The 16,752-nt window shown below is 34.8% G+C and overlaps 1 protein-coding gene across 4 annotated transcripts in view; it reads left to right on the top strand.

Moving 5' to 3' along the window:
* The window catches only part of MACROD2 (mono-ADP ribosylhydrolase 2), a 1,929,479-nt gene that overhangs the window by 1,850,518 nt on the left and 62,209 nt on the right, over positions 1-16,752 (top strand). For all 4 annotated transcript variants that reach the window (XM_049100432.1, XM_049100431.1, XM_025469286.3 and 1 more), the window contains 2 exons: positions 10,544-10,618; positions 10,899-10,991. In XM_049100432.1, the coding sequence (XP_048956389.1) occupies positions 10,544-10,618; positions 10,899-10,991 (168 nt within the window). The remainder of the gene's footprint in view (positions 1-10,543; positions 10,619-10,898; positions 10,992-16,752) is intronic.

Raw genomic sequence — 16,752 nt, 5'->3', positions numbered from 1 at the left:
AATCATATTCCATGTCTTCTGAAAGCTAAAAGGAAGATTGTCCATGTTAATTAGAGACATTAAAGGTATAAAATGACACAAATTGAATTTCTAGAGATGAAATACTAAATGTCTGAGATGAAAATTACACCTGATGAGAATAATGGCAGATTAGTCATTGAAGAAGAAAAGAGTGGTGAATTTGAAGAAGTAGCAATAGAAACCATCCAAATTGAAACACAAAGAGAATAAATGATTGAAAACAAAAATATAATCAGTGAGCTATGAAAGAACTATAAAGGTAATTGCAAGTCCAATATACATAAATCGAAATATCTGAAGGCAAAGCATGGAAAAGGAAGACAAAAAATATTTGAAGTAAAAATGATTGAAATTTTCCAAAACTTCGGTGAAAACTGTGAATCCATATCCAAGAAGTTCTATAATCTCGGAGCACAAGAAACATAAAGGAAATTATAACTAAGTACATCATCATCATCTTGTTCAACATCAGTGATAAACAGAAAAATTTCAAAAACAGAGGAAAAAAAACAGGTACAGGGAAATAGATATAAAGAGGAAGCAGAAGTCTCATTGGAAACTACAACTAAAATTACAGGCTAAAACATGAATGACTCTTACAAGTATAATGTTAAATCAAAGAAGGTACAGAAGCATATATATTGTACAATATCTCATATCAAATTCGAAAAGCAGGAAAAGATAGTGATGCTATTTAGAAAAGCATACTTGAGTGGAAAAATAATAAAGGGAATCTAGTTAAGGTGCTGATTAAATTTTGGTGATTAAGGGGGAGGTTCTGATTGGCCCATGAGCTGGTCTTCTGGACTGGATGGATACATATAGTTTCTATAACTATAAGAAAGTATAGTTTCTCTATTTGCTTTTGGTTGTTTAACTGAACTCTCAATGTTGTGCACTTTCCTATACTTTGTTACATTTTTAAAGATTAGTTAAAAGAAGAAGGAAGAAAGGAGGGAGAGAAAAGGAAAGAAGTATCAAATGCCAGAATTTATAAATCACGATTATGGTGGGGAGTAGGGAGGGTTGCACAAAAGCTGATTTCAATAAAGGTAGTCAAAAAGTAAAAATTGTGTTCTGCTACAGATTCTGACAATATAAGTTAGGGTTAAGAATACCTTTGAAAAATTTAATGATAATCACAAATAGAATTAAATCACAATAGAATTAATGGAAGATACTCTCTCAATTTCCTGGTATGTTTCATACCAAATATGAGTATTTTCAATAATGGAAATAACTTTAAAAAGTAAGTAGCAGTGTAACAAAAGTACAATATATCAAATAAGACAACAGAAACACAGGCAAGTAGTTATGACAAGAAAGGTAATTAGGTTAATTTATTAAGTGTAAAAACCAGTTGGATTGAATTAATTTTAAAAAATAGTAAAGGTTTAAAAAATATAAATTCAGGAAAGGTATATTTGGGAAATGAACATTAAAAGAAAGAATGAGAAACTACTTTAGAATCTATCCAGTTAGAATTCCAGCAAAAAGTCTTGAGCAAGAGGGCCATCTGGGTGGCTCAGTGTTGAGCATCTGCCTTTGGCTCAGGTTGGGATCCCAGGTCCTAGGAGCCAGTTCCTCATTGGGCTCTCCACAGGGAGCCTGCTTCTCCCCCTGCCTGTGTCTCTGCCTCTCTCTGTGTGTCTTTCATGAATAAATAAATAAATTCTTTAAAAAAAAACAGAGTCTGGAGCAAGAAAGATTTGGTCATTTTATATCAGTAAAAATTTAATTCCATGATTTAATATAATAATGATGGGTCTTTATATGGCAGATGATACAGTAAGAATAAAATCCAACTGGAAATGCAATGGGGGATTCACAGATATATTTTCAGTCAATGACAGAATAAATAGACTACAAAAATATGGTATCTTTGAAAAATGTGATTAACACTGTAGTCCTACTATAGGAATAGGCAAACAAGTCAATCCATGAAATGGAATAAAGACTTTAGAAATGGACTAAAGTAGATCTGGTTTTTAGCACATCTTCAGGCTGACATTTCAAAGACAGATGACTCCATAAATGGCATTAAGACAACTGCTTGGCCATTTGGAAGAATAACCTGAATCCGAATCTCATTCCTTATACTAACCTAAATTACAGGAGGAGCAAAGATGAAATGTAAAAATGAAACTAAAATTACCAGACTAAAAAAACAAAAGTGTGACTTTTAAAAAATTTTGAAATAAGAACTGCTTTTTGAACTGTAAACAAAATGCACAAACACATGATTGTATACATATGTTATAAAAAGGCATTCACATATATATGTATATATATCTGCAATGTGTGTGCATGCATCAATATATGTCATAAGAAAGAGAAATGGCTAAATCTGAATATATGCATTTTGACATGATAAAGATTATAATCAAATTCTAAAGAAAAACTACTAGGAAAAGTACTCTCAGCCTAAATGACAAAGAATCAATTTTCTTAAAGAGAAAAAAATCTTATAAAGCAATAAAAAAAAAAAAAAGGAAAATGGGCGAAGGACTCCATTATAATTTACAGAAGAAGAAATACAATCACAAATATGAAGAGATGGCCTATCTCTTTATTTCTTAAAGAAATGCAAATAAAACACGATTTCAGTTTTAATCAAACAAGTTTATGTAGGAGAATTAGTGGGAGTAAGGTATCCAATCAGGCTCACACACTATTGGTGGGAGAATGAAAGACATAACCACATCAGCAATTTTGACAAAATCTAATAAAAAGTAAAGTGTTCATACTATTAGCCTAGAATTATGCTTTAGGACTTTGTCTTAAAGTAACACCCACCAAGACTAGGGAGATGTGTATTTACAAAAATCTTCATCACAATACTATGTTTAATGGGAAAAAAAGAAGGAAATGTCAAAAATTTTGTACATACTATGGAATATACTGCATTTTTTTTAAGATTCCTATTTTATTTATTCATGAGAGGCACAGAGAGAGAAAAAGAGAGAGAAGCAGAGACACAAGCAGAAGAAGAAGCAGGCTCCATGCAGGAAGCCTGATGCAGGACTCGATCCCGGGTCTCCAGGATCATGCCCTGGGCTGAAGGCAGGCGCCAAACCATTGAGCAACCTAGGGATCCCCATACTGCATCTTTTAAAAATAAAACTACTTCAGAAATTTTATTTTATTATTTTTTTAAGATGTTATTTATTTACTCATGAGAGACACAGAGAGAGAGGCAGAGACATAGGCATAGACAGAGGGAGAAGCAGGCTTCATACGGAGCCCAATGTGGGACACCATCCCCAGACCCTGGGATCACGTCCTGAGCCAAAGGCAGATGCTCAATCACTGAGCCACTCAGGCATCCCTCTGAAGAAATTTTAATAACAGTGTAAGATTCTTGTAAAATTATGAGCTAAAAAAGCAAGAATCAGAGTGTAAATTCATTTTGATCCCAGGATATATGTGTATATTTCTGCATGTGTATATGTGTATTGAGCTACATACACAAAGACTCACTAACACATATATAGAGAGATCCATATATATGTATACATATAAGATATATATCTACAGACATGGGAATACACACATATATGCATATACAAATGTATATCTGCATGCATCTGTATACGCTCATATGTATATGCAGATGTATATCTACATATATATGTGCACACAACAGAAAGATAGTTTACAATATTAACAGTGACAGTTATAAAATTATTATAGCTATAAATTATAGTTATAAAATTATTCATAGCTCTCAATAATTATATGTACTTTTCAGTGTTTCTAGAAGGAAACTACAATTCTTTTGCAACTGCAGGAAAAAATAATTTTAGAAATAATTTACATTAGGTAGTAAGTTTTTGGGGCCCCAGGAAAAAAATGAAGGATGTCTAGAAGATAATCAAATTCACACAAATCTGGGTTTAATTTTTGCTCTTAAGCTGGGGTTATTTTTACACATGATAAACATAAAATTTTGAATATTAGCAGCAATCAAGTTTAACAAAAGGATGCAATTTCCATTGTCTTTAAGACAAGCATTGAAGACAACAAAGTCTTTGTTCTCATGAAGATTTGAGCATATAGTAATCTGCAAACAATAGAACTATACTTTTGTTACTATTGTTCAGAACCAGTCCATTTACAGAGTGCAGTTAGGTTTATCCTCTCAAAATGTTTAGTTCCAGACTGATGGCCCTAGACCAATTTTTATGCAAATTATTTAAAGCATTAGCTTGAGCCAAACTTAATTACCAGGGCTCCAAGAAATAATCACGTGATCTATTTCTAAAGAAAAGTGAATGGATTTTTGGATTATCTGTTCTAATAGTCCCCTCCCATTAGCATGGATGATTGAGTTCACTATATAAAAATATATACATAAACTGTGGGACCCTTTATGTTCCTTTGTTTCCTCTGCCAGGAGGGATTAGGGCAGAGGACAGTGGGTGGAATTCAACTAGACTGAATGTGGAGAAGCAAACATAAAGCTTGCCTGCATGGGGTCAAGAAGCAAGATGAAACATGGAATGTCTGAGCGCACTGCAGAGAAAGACAGAAGGGCTGGAGACCCCTGGAGTCATCATTAACACACAGCAGGCCTGGGTGCAGGGCAAGGAGCTCACATGTACCTCCTCTTTGAGTAATATGCCCAGTCCTGGCTTGCCTCAGGAATGAGAAAATATGATTATTCTTGGATTTCAAAGCTGTGCACTTCACTTCTCTCCCTGTTTTTTATTGACTTCATTTCAGAAAAATTAGAAAGAAGAAAATACCTGTATTTCTGTTTCAAGAAAAGATTGCTAAAATATGTAAAGCACACAGGTGAAACAGATCAAGAGTGGGGACAAGTGAAAAGGCAGAAGAGAGAAATGCTCCAAAAGAACTTTGCAATGGCCTCTTATCCTCAAAGTGAAATGCCAGCCTTTACTAGTCAAAGAGAAAAATCCCTAGTATTCATCAAGAGCCTTAGGCTGCCACCACCACCAGCAGTCCCCCCAACAGCAGGTGCCGCAGGCCCTGTAGAATCACTGTCTTCCTATCCCTGATTGAATTCCTGTGAAGATTTATCAAGTGGGGCGCTGGGAGTGGGGACACACAGGAACAGAGTGGCTGCTTCTATTCTCTGAATGCTCTACTCTTTGCCTTCATCATACGACAAAGCCAAATTGCAAATGATGAGTCAAAGTTCCCCGCAGTGACCCAAGAGTAGGTGTGGGGTCGGTTCCCTATCACCACAGTGATAGGGAATGAGGCTCACTCAAACAGTGAACGTCCTCTCTCAAAATCATCCACCCAATAAACAAACATTGGTGGTAACTAAAAACTTCACGAGGAGACAGAGCCTCATATCATGCCATAGATAGAGGGAATCTAAGTTATTATCCAGTTTTGCATCCTTAAAAGTAAATAGATAATGAACCTGAAGCCCAAAGAGGTTGTGATTTGCCTAAAACTTAAGTTCTTCCTTCAGGGTTCTTTGTAATAAATATAGTATATGGATATGCAGCCAAAGGCACTTACCTTGTTGCTAAAGGATGCAATAGAAAATAAGTTATAATCCCTAATTACTATTTGCAGACATTGATGCATGCTGTAATGGACAGCCAGTTAATTAAACATTTATTGATCACTCATTAGTAGGTTCTGGGAGGGGAAATATGAATAAAGCACAGTTTCATAATGTTCATAGCCCAGTAAGAGAGACCAAGAGATACCACTATATTACAATGTGGTAAGGAGAATAATAAGCAGATAAATGAGCAAAGGAATTCAATAAGCAAAAACATAAAAATGATTGATTCTGACTAGTGATTTAGAGGACGTCACAAAGAAAGGTAAGTTGATGACTTAGTTTTGAAAGATGAAGAGAATTTTATCAGATAGAAAGAGGGGAAATGGGGATATTTCAACCAGTGAGAATACACGTTAAGTGGACACAAAGGCAAGAAATAACATAAGGTGTTTAGAAAATGATGAGTAGGTTGTGACATAGAAGAAAGGTAGGTGATTTGGCCAAAAGACAAAAAAAAAAAAAAAAAAAAGTAGAAAAAGAAGAATATGCAAGAAGAAAGAGCTACTCAACAGCTGAATTTCCCATGTTTTTTAGAGTTCAAGTACAATAGATATCAAGCCAAAGTAACTGAATTTAGCTAACCACAAACACCTTTTAGTTATAGTTTTTTCTTCTATGATATCACTGAAAGCATTTTTGTTTTCTAAATTGTTTCATTATAATTATTAAATTAGATAATATGCATTTGTTGTAAAATATGAAATGCAGGTTAGCAAAATAAAAATTCTGTAAATTAAAATTCCACCTACCATCCAAAGATAATCAGTGTTAAATAGGAGATAAAGCCTTCCAGTTTTTGTCCCCACTAATCTAAATACATATAAAGGCATATGTAATGATTCCATAGTTACAAAAAATGAAATCATATTCTATGTTCTACAGTCCTTGAAAATCTCATAATATATTTTTAATGGTTGCTATCACATAAAAAAAATAGTTGCTTAGACTTCCTCTAATCCATTAATTAGAAATTCTATTGTTATTTTCTGTCCTCTGTATATATCATCTTTTCATGTGTCATTTTTCTCCCTGACTTTTGCTTTCTTAATGAATTTTAATTCAAAACTTTGATTTCTGAAACATTAATTTATGAACAGCATTCACTAATATATGAATAGCATTCATTCTCTCTTATGACATCCATTGTCCATGTTTATGCTGTTATTGTGTTTTTAGGCTTGTAGATTTTTCTGATTGTCTCAGTTTCCTCTTCAGTCAATCCATCTTTTCATTTCCTTATTCATCAGTTCTCAGAGTTCATTGCAAACACAAAAACACTGCTTTTGTTTTTCTGAATATATCTTTTTTTAATAATAAATTTATTTTTTATTGGTGTTCAATTTGCCAACATACAGAATAACACCCAGTGCTCATCCCGTTGAATATATCTTTTACAAAAATATTTTTCCCTTACTATAATTCCCCTCTTTTATTATGTTTCAGTTTTAAGTCCCCTGTTCATTAGGATAGCTAGGAATAGCTAACCAGGCAAGATGTTTGCCAGGAAATAAGTGGAAAAATCCCCTTCACTTTCCATGTGCTATAATCCTTCTTTCCATCCAGCCATACTGGTATCTGTCCAGTATTTATCTAGGGTAAACTTGGAATGCAAAATCTGTGGCTCTAGTTTTATTGGAAATAGGATTTATTTCCTCCCATCTCACTCCTAGAAGTTGGATTTATAAACTTGGTTTTAAAATTTAGCACTTATCCTTGTCAAATTCCATCTTATTTCATTTAGTCTATTTGAGAGTTCCTCAGTGTTGATGTTGTTGTCCAATATATTGGCTATCTCTCTCAGTTTCCCGTGATCAAAAAGTCTGCTGAGATGTCTGGGTGGCTCAGTGGTTGAGCATCTGCCTTTGTCTCAGGATGTGATCCTGGGGTCTGGGGATAGAGTCCCACATTGGGCTCCTGCAGGGAGTCTGCTTCTCCCTCTGTATATGTCTCTGCCTCTGTCTCTCATGAAAGGATAAATAAAATCTCAAAAAATAAATAAGTAAATAAATAATAAAAATAAACATCTGCTAAGTGGATTTTTCATAAATTTGGAATTCTGCTTCACATCTTTCTAGAAAGAACTTTATGTACATTTAATGCCTTTTTCCTTGCAACTATGCATTTTGAGGCCAAGTATTATATCTATTTTATTTAAGACCTATTTCCAGCACCTGACATATCTGCCATTTAGTAGCACATAATACATTGTAGAATAAATGACCCATAGTGTAGTATCACCACTTTATATAGTACCCAAAGATGAAAAAAATGGGTGAAAGATTTTGCACAGCTTTCTTCTTCATATAAAAGAATTTTGTCATTAGTAGTATCATCAAATTGTCTAAAGGGTAAAAGGCACACATGGAATTCTCATACATTTCTGGTGGGAGTGCAAATTGGAACAAACTCTTCAGAATGCTGTTTTTCAGGATTTAGTAAAGCCAAATGTATGCATTGCTGATTACTTACTAATATCACTCCTGAGCTTATACCCAAGTGGTATGAATACATATATCTAGGCATGCACAAGAATGTTTTTAGCAGTGTTCTTCATAATGGCTCCAAACAGAAAACAATGCAACATCCATAGGACATAATATATTTGGATAGTGGAATAGTATACATCAGTGAAAAAGAATTGGCAATTGGTATACACAACAACTGGAATTAATCTCACAGAGAACATGTGAAAAAGCAAGCTACAAGAAAGCATATAGTGTAAGTTCTATTTCAAAAAAAAAAAAAACCCCGCAAAACTATTACCTTTTGTCTGTAGTGGGATATCCATTGGTTCCAAAAGAGCACCACTCGTGCTAGAAGTGTTCTTGTTCTGGGTGGTGATCACACAGGGAGATACTTGTATACGTATGTGAAAAGTCACCAAGCTATGTACTTATGACTTGTATGTTTTATATAAGCAAGATATACTTCAGCTTAAAAATTAAAAAACAAATAAAGACATTCCCAGGCAAAACAAAGAGGAAGAAAGAATCTGTAGTCAGATAAACCCAGTTGGAAATTTTGAAAGCAGATGGGGATCACAATACTTACTTTCAGAGCTAATGTGGTAATTAGAGATAATGTATATGAAATGTCTAGGGCAAGTCTGGCATTTTTAATAGGATAAATAATTTGCAGATACACGTATATGCTGTATGCCAGCACTTCTCAAGCTTTACTGCATATACAGATCACCTAGAAATATTGTTAAAATGCATAATCTGACTGTAGGTCTGAGATGAGGCTTGAACTCCTGTATTTTTGAGAGAAGAATGGAAGTGAAAAAAAAAAAAAAAGAATGGAAGTGAATAGAGTTTATCAGCAGGGAAACATCTTGATCAAATCCGTGTTTTAAAAGGCATTTCTGCTAGCAATTCACTGGATAGACTATAAGAGAAGACAGTAACAGATCCAAGAGAAAGAATGTATCCCTGAATGAGGAAAGGGGAAGAGGAAATGGAAAGTGGGAAAAGAGAAACATTTTGCAGAAGCGTCAAGACTTGGCATTGTAGTGACTTTTAGGAGTGATGACAGTCATCAAAGACAGCTTGAGATATTTAGCTTCAGTGATCAGACGGATAAATATACCTCTGTTGTAATTATTTTATCAGATCCTTTTGATTAAAATTGAGCTTGAAAGGAACGATGTCAAAAAATTTCTTTTTGGGGTCATGCTAGCAGAGAATGAACCAAAGGGAAGCCATATAGTGGGCAGCTTAAGAATAGTTGCATTAAAGAGGAAACTGTAATAAAGTGTTGCAGCAGTTAGCTTTGCTGGATAATCCTAAAAATAATCCTAAAAGTCCCATTGGCTTACAACAAAGGTGTGTTGTGTCTCTGTGTGGTTCTGCTCCATGTGTTTCATTCCAGGATGTAGATTGAAGTAGCATACTCTCTTAGGATCAAGAAAGTTGGAGGAAAACATGCAATGGATCTTGAAGCTTCTGCTCAAATGTAGTACACATCATGTGTGTTGCTGTGCCATTTTGTAAACTAAGTCACCCTAATAGACCTGGTATCAGTCAGATGGGAATAAACACTTGTCCCATAGCGGCCATAGCGGCCATTGCAGGTTACATGGTCACAGACATGGAAGTAGAATCCTCTTACGGGAAGAAGTAGGGACCAGTTGAAACAATAATGCAGTCTATCACAGGAATGTGCCCAACAGAGCCCCCTCTATATCCTCTTCAGGCCTATAACCAACTCTAAGCTATGGATTTTTCTAATTCAACAGTTCAATATTCTCAGCATAAAAAAAAATATATTCTCAGTATAAAACCTTTCATTAAAATGAGGCAAATGGACAGATTTCAATTTCCTCTCTTAATGAGCACTTAAATATTCGAAACTGTACAGGGGAGGGGGAGAAGCCAGAGGGTGTGGGAAAAAAACAACAACAAAAAAAAACATTACTAATCAGCTTTGGAGTAATCAAGCGTTGGCTGAATTCTCTCCTCACCTTTGCCATATTTAGTAGGTGTCTTAACAGAATAGTTGAGCTGTTAGGTGACCCAACCCCTGTGTGCTCATATTACTTAAGTTGTTCATGATCTTTTAATGGGACAATGAGAATACTAGTGTTTTGATTTTCTAGGAATCCTCAATACAGGAAATGTATATATCTTAAAGAGAAATTAGGTGTAGAATAGCCATACAGCACAGGAATTATTTAAAATTTCAAAACTTCCAGGTTGTGCTCATCAGTGTTCAGTGCATTGATAAGCTAAACACCAGTTATACCAGTCAGTTCAAAGAAGAGATTTTTTGCCTAATTACCTGGCTATTTCTCATAAAATAATTGACATAAATTTGATGATTGGCAAAATTGTCCACTTTGGTTTGAAATTGCTCTCTGCCTCTCCATGCATGATCAAAACACCGTTTCTGAATGTTTTGCTTTTTCAAACCAGGGATAAATCTACAGTCATGCATGTCTCATTTCTCTTCTTTTTCAATTGCTGTTCTTGACAGGACAAGAGCATGATTCAACAAAGAATGAAATAAAACTTGAGGCAGACTCCCAGAGCTCATATATGGAAACAGAAGGTATTGAAACCAGAATGCATTGTTATCAGAGAATGAGATGAAACTGTGAACCATGACTTCTGTCTGTCCTGCTGTTTGTGAGTGGTGTGCGTGTATGTGTTAGGCAATGATTACCAGAGAATGGCAATAGTATTCTGCTTTATGTGCTTCTTAAAACTTGAAGGGGAAAAATTAAAAAAAAAAAAACACACACATTAACTTTCTCTGCTTTAGTCACTGTATTTTCTCAATGATTCCAATTAAAATATCCCTGAGTATCCTTCTGTCTCATTCTATTTAGAGCTTTTGCCAAACCAAGAAGATGCCACGACTGTGGAGCAACCAGAAGTGATCCCGCTAACAGATGACCAAGAAGACAAAGAAGGTGAAAAAGGTAGCACTGCTCTTAAATTAACCCATCAAGAATAAAGAGTTTCTTTGGATTTCCACCTAGAATGCAACCATCAGTTATCATCTGGCAATAGCGATCTGTAAAGGGGAAAAATGAGCAGTTCTTTCATCCTGATCCTACTAGTGAGAGTAGAATAAAATCTAGAAGTAGCAAAAGAAGATACATTAACAGGTTTTTTTGTCCTTTCAAGAAGTTTGAAGATGTTTTTTATTATTCGTTTCAATTTAATTTAAAAATCATGAATACAAAAATCACAGTATTGAGAAAGCCTATAAGAAATTGAAATTATGGACTAGATGGATGAGAGTCTTAGAAAGTGTGAGATGGCTTTGAAACACAAAGATAAACCTTTCTGTATTGATTTCCTTCTGTCATCCTTCATATGGTAGTGATTAAGGAAGCAATTTATGTCAAATATACACATTATATGAACCTTCTAAATTGCAAGCTTTGTCCACTAATACTGGGTTGCAGTAATATTTACTCTTAAAAAAGTAAGTGAGCATTATAATGATTTCTGAAGACACAGGAGGAACGAACACTTTGTAAATTTTAAAGGAGTGCTTGGGCCATCAAATCAATATATTGGAGTAAAGACAGGCATCTTTTTAAAATATCTATTTTAAAAAACTATTATCAAAGAAATTTTATATTTATTGAAGAACTTGATGAACTCCATTTTAAATTATAAAGCAATCTCTTAAAAGAATCTCAAATATGAAATAAAAAATGAAATGATTTGTCTGGTATACTATATCATCAATCATGCTGCTCTTAAATAAATATGTGTTTGCAAAGCATTTGCAAAGTAACAACTGTCAAGGCCTTGTTTATAGAACACAGTGATCAATTTTGGTTCCAAATTAAAAGGCAGACATGATCTCAATAGTAAAATCAGGTCAATAGTAACTACAGCTTCCAAATTATGAACTCTTCATGGCAGGGGCATTGACACAGTTTAATTACTAAGCCCTGTTAGTGATTTCAACATCCTTTTTTTTAATTTCCACTGCATTGAGAGCACAATATCTTCCATCTCTTTGCTTCTAATAGCTTTTTCTCTATTGTAAATCCTAGTTCAGGTTCACGGCACCATGTTCCTGGCAGGTCAAGTAAATGGCATATCGGTTATATTTCCTGTCTGATGACATAACAGAGATTTTCTAGGACCCTTCCTTCAGACACCGATACACGTCACTGCGCTCTTCAATTGTACTTCTCTAATGTAAAACACACAATGTCTTGCCTGCCTGTTTAATTTCTCTATAGCGGAAATTATTTACTTTGTGTATTGTGCCTCAAGACATGCAAGAGAGGAACATCAAATAACTGGTACATTTTCTTCTTTTTAACTTGACCTGCGAGGGAAAAACTGGCTTTCAGCACTTGCCGACACGCGTCCCTTCTTCCAGAGGTTCTCCAGCATCTAGCCTCCTCTAATTACTGGAGAATTAAATATCTGCTTGCCTCTCCCTTGCAGGGATGCCCATCCTCTATCACACAGGGGGAATGGCACATGAGAAAGAAGTGAAGGCCAAAATCTGCTACTTGCTGATAGTGACTTTGAAGTTGGATTGCCTTTTTTGAAATGTGACTTTTCACTACAGGAGAGTAATAACCCGCCTGTTGCCTCAAATTAACGGTTTTCCCTACTCTTCTTTCTGGGAGACATTAACCCTGGCCCTGCCTCACCTGTTTGTGTTTACATTTGAAATAACTTAAAAATACTCCCCTTGTCATCTTACTCCTTGCTTCAAAGTAAGAGTTAATAGCGAGCCTGCTACACATAAAGGAAAGTCACGGAAGGAAAGTGGGGTAATGTAGATCCAGGACTCTGTGGAGTAGCTCTGCCCCACATTGACAAGCTGGGTGGCCTTGGGCAAGTTATTCAAACTTGCAGTGCCTCAGTTCCCTCCTCTGTAAGATGGCAAAGACAAAATTACCTGCCACCTACCATTGTGGAGAAACTTTAATAAGTTGGCACATGTACAGAAATCCCAATACCTGCTCATAGAAAGCACTTGGTGTTTAGTATTTCTCATGCTTTGATAAATTATGACAGAGTCGAGAGAGTCCACTTGTGGAGTTTCTTAAGTCCCTTTGTGGTCCTTCCTAACTATTTTGAATTCATAAAAACTTTACATTCTCCCTTTCCTTCAATGAAAAACATTGTTCTGCACTTTCCCTTTTTAGCACTGTCTCCTGCAGGCAGTTTTGATATGTATATTCTTTTCTATAAAGATAGAACAATTAATGAAAGGTGAGGTGGAAGGCATTTCTCTCTATTCAGAAACTCCTTTTTCTGTGTCAAGATGTCAGTCTTCTATTTGGAAAGTGCTGATCCAACCATAATTCCTATTTTTAAAAGAAGATGCCATTGATCTATTGGCAGATCCATGGGGTAAACATACTAAATAAATCAAATGAGAATAATTTTTTTTTCGCTTTCTCTAGACTCATAGAGTTATTAGAATCTTGTTTGAAAACATTTGAGAATAAAGCTCAAATAAAATAAAGGTTTTGTGTATATTCAGTATCTATTAATGGAAAGTTTTAAGATGTCTTAGAAATTTATCTGAAAACAGAAATATATGAATATTCCATTATATTTGTCAGGATATCCTTATAGCTTTAGAAATATTGGTTGTGTTATTTTAGAATCCAAGGAGACAGAAAGTGGTTGCTTTCAAAAAAAAAAATTCAGACCAGAAAAAAATGTATAACCTTTTTTTCTCATTTTGTAGCATTCTATAAGATTAGAAAATGTAGATAATCTTCAGGATACATCTTCTATGGCTCCCAGGTGTATGAGCACAGATGTTGCAACATTAAGTTTTTAAGTTAGCTCTACCAAAATATGGGTTTTTGAAAAGAAGAGAAAATATTCAGCAGAAGTTCATGCTGATAAAATTATACAATAGCACAATGGACATATCCCTGGGAGATCTGAAATACAAAAATTTCAACAAGCATAAAGTGAGGTTTCACATATGGCAGTTTTTCTCATAGAGCCACATTGCCTCTTTCTAAATGAGTCCAGTTTTATGCTTTCGCAGCAGGATCTGCAGCACATATGAAATCCAGTAAAATAGCACCATTTAGGCTGATAACCTAATAGGAAAGTAATGTTATAGGAGATCTCCTCTAAACAGAATCTCATGTTTTTAGCGTACAATAGAAAGCCAGTTAAAACATTTTTCTGAAGATTTTTATTTCTAGTTGAATTTAGAAATATTTTACATAAAATCTTAACCATATTAAAATCATGTCATTATTATAATCAAATAATTTGCATGTATGATTTATTAGGAATATATTGGAATTTTTCTTCACGTGTTCCATAGAAGGCATACATCCCAATTATTTTCCTTGTACCATTGATCAGTATAACATAAAATAGTAATTCTTTATTTATCTATGATTGACCAAAATGTTACTGGAAACTTAAGACCTATGTTCTGGCCTAAGACTTTCTTGGGAAAAGATAGGTGTAGATGGGGGATACAAGTAGAAGGTGAACTAAAAGGTCACAAATTATAAATTATCATGTTGGTAGGCTAGTTTTTTTGGCCTCTGACAAACATGGTTTCTGGCTCTGGCTCTGTGGCTCCAGGCAGTTCTTTACCTTCTATGAATCCCAGTCTCTGGGATTGTACAATGCGGACTGTGAACTCAATAATGCAGTTTTACAAATTTTCACAGAAGGCCAGAGAACCGCACTCTTAATAAAACAAGGGGAGGTGACATGGGGGCCAATGGTCATCAATGCACTGAGAAAGCCCAATTCAGAGGTCTTACTCAGTTTCACTTGTTTCATTTTATTCATAAAAATGCAGAAGTGCCCTAGACCAGACAAAAACATCAGTTAAGTCAACCATATTTTATTTTGTGACTTAACCAGTTATTGGACAGCCAATTATTCCCCGAAGATACTTTCAATATGGCAGAAAAAAATGCTTTTCAGCTCAAATTTGGTTTACACCCAAATTGTACTTGGAACCAGGCTGGCTTTCCATCACCATCTTTCTTATCTATGTGGGAAACATCCTTTCTTACAGCTCCTCTGGCCACTGTTTCATCTTTTGGGGAACACATAGTTAGTGAATCACTTTTTCTTCTGCTTCTACCAATCAAATCCAATAGGGATTCATTTTGTTTACAAAGCCACCATTGCACAGCCCTTGGTGTTTTCCACCATTTATGGGATTCTAACATCGCTGACAGAGCCTTTCCTCTCTCCTTGAAAAGCAGCCTAGATGCCAGCAATGTAGCAACACACAGCATCCATGGCATTCAGCTTTTCCTCCTCCAACCTGTGATCTTTGCTCTAGAAAATCATAGTTCGGGCATGCTTTTGATTCAAACAAAATATTACATGAACTTGCATCTTGGGTAATTAACTTCCTGGAACTCTATATTTTCAGAAAGTCTTTTTATCTCATCTTTTCAAATGAAGTAGACTTTCATAATGCTGTGCTTTTCACATGAATAGCACTACAGTTTAGTTTGGGTAGGGCCATTTCATGTTTAGGTAGTTTCTTCTGTTATTGGTCTTCTGTCCTAATCAGTATTTTGTAGTTGGAATTTGTCAACCAAAAATTTACTTTAGAATATAAGATATTTGTGTATTGGTTGTATTCAATTCAATTCCTTGTATTGGTTAAATATACTGAACATAAAAATTATGACCTTTTAAGCTAAATTACTTCAGTTTTCTGCATATCTGTGTGTAGGCAATATATATATATATATATTCTATATATATACATATATATAGAATCAGCTCATTGAAATTGCACTGTATGACAAGTAAAGATACAATCTTTATATTTACATTGATATGACTTTTTAAAATTCATTTTTGGACTGCTAATCCTCTGTGTTTCTCCTTCAAATAAAAATGTACCTGACCTATAATTTTAAAGTTAAAAAACACAGAAGAAGGAATAGTATATTCATGTCTGCAATAGTAATTTTGGCTTCCACACTGTATATCTGCATGCATGTGTGTAAATTTAGATTCAGCATTGGCTCAGTAAGAAAGTATATATCATGCTTCTTGAATAATAACACTATAATATTATTGGCCAAATCTTCTAGCTTGCTGGGATCAGCTTATCTTTTAAGATTTAGAAGAATTTACCCCAAACCTCCATTTTACATGTAAGTGAGGGAAGAAACTTAAGGATATGTATAGGATCAAAACTTGTCAATATTAGTCCATCCTTATCCTATCTGGGGAATTTTCAGAGGCCGTCTCTTCTAATAAATCTCTAGCAGCCAGCTTTGTTTCTGGATCCACTTTGTCTTTTTGTATTTTCTCCCCTTCCTAACTCCCCAATTTCATTTCCAATTTGACGCTGTAGCATGCTTAGGTTGTCTGGTCTTGCCCTGAGGCGTATGGCGATGTGGCTTATCAGAGTAATTTGCAAAGATGAAACAGACCTCTCCCTTAAGTAGAATTCTGTCTCCAGGTGTGGAACTTTTTATTCCTGTCAGCTCCGTTAGAGTTCTGCAACTCTCTGTACGGCATTAAGGAATTAAGAATTCCTTAATTCTTATCACATCTAATGAAAAGATTTTTACTTGCATCTAAGCATAATATTATTTTGCATACGTCCTTAACTATTTCAGACAATTAGTCTCCTCTAAAGATAGTGAGTAAATTGTGAACACTGGGTGACATATTCATTATATTTGCCTTCCTCTCCAAGATAGTAAATAATGTTAAATTGTCATTTTC

The sequence above is a fragment of the Canis lupus genome, chromosome 24, assembly GCF_003254725.2.
Source record: "Canis lupus dingo isolate Sandy chromosome 24, ASM325472v2, whole genome shotgun sequence".
In the NCBI taxonomy this organism is placed as follows: domain Eukaryota; kingdom Metazoa; phylum Chordata; class Mammalia; order Carnivora; family Canidae; genus Canis; species Canis lupus.
Note: the sequence above shows the minus strand (reverse complement) of the source record. Positions and strands in the feature narration are given on the sequence as shown.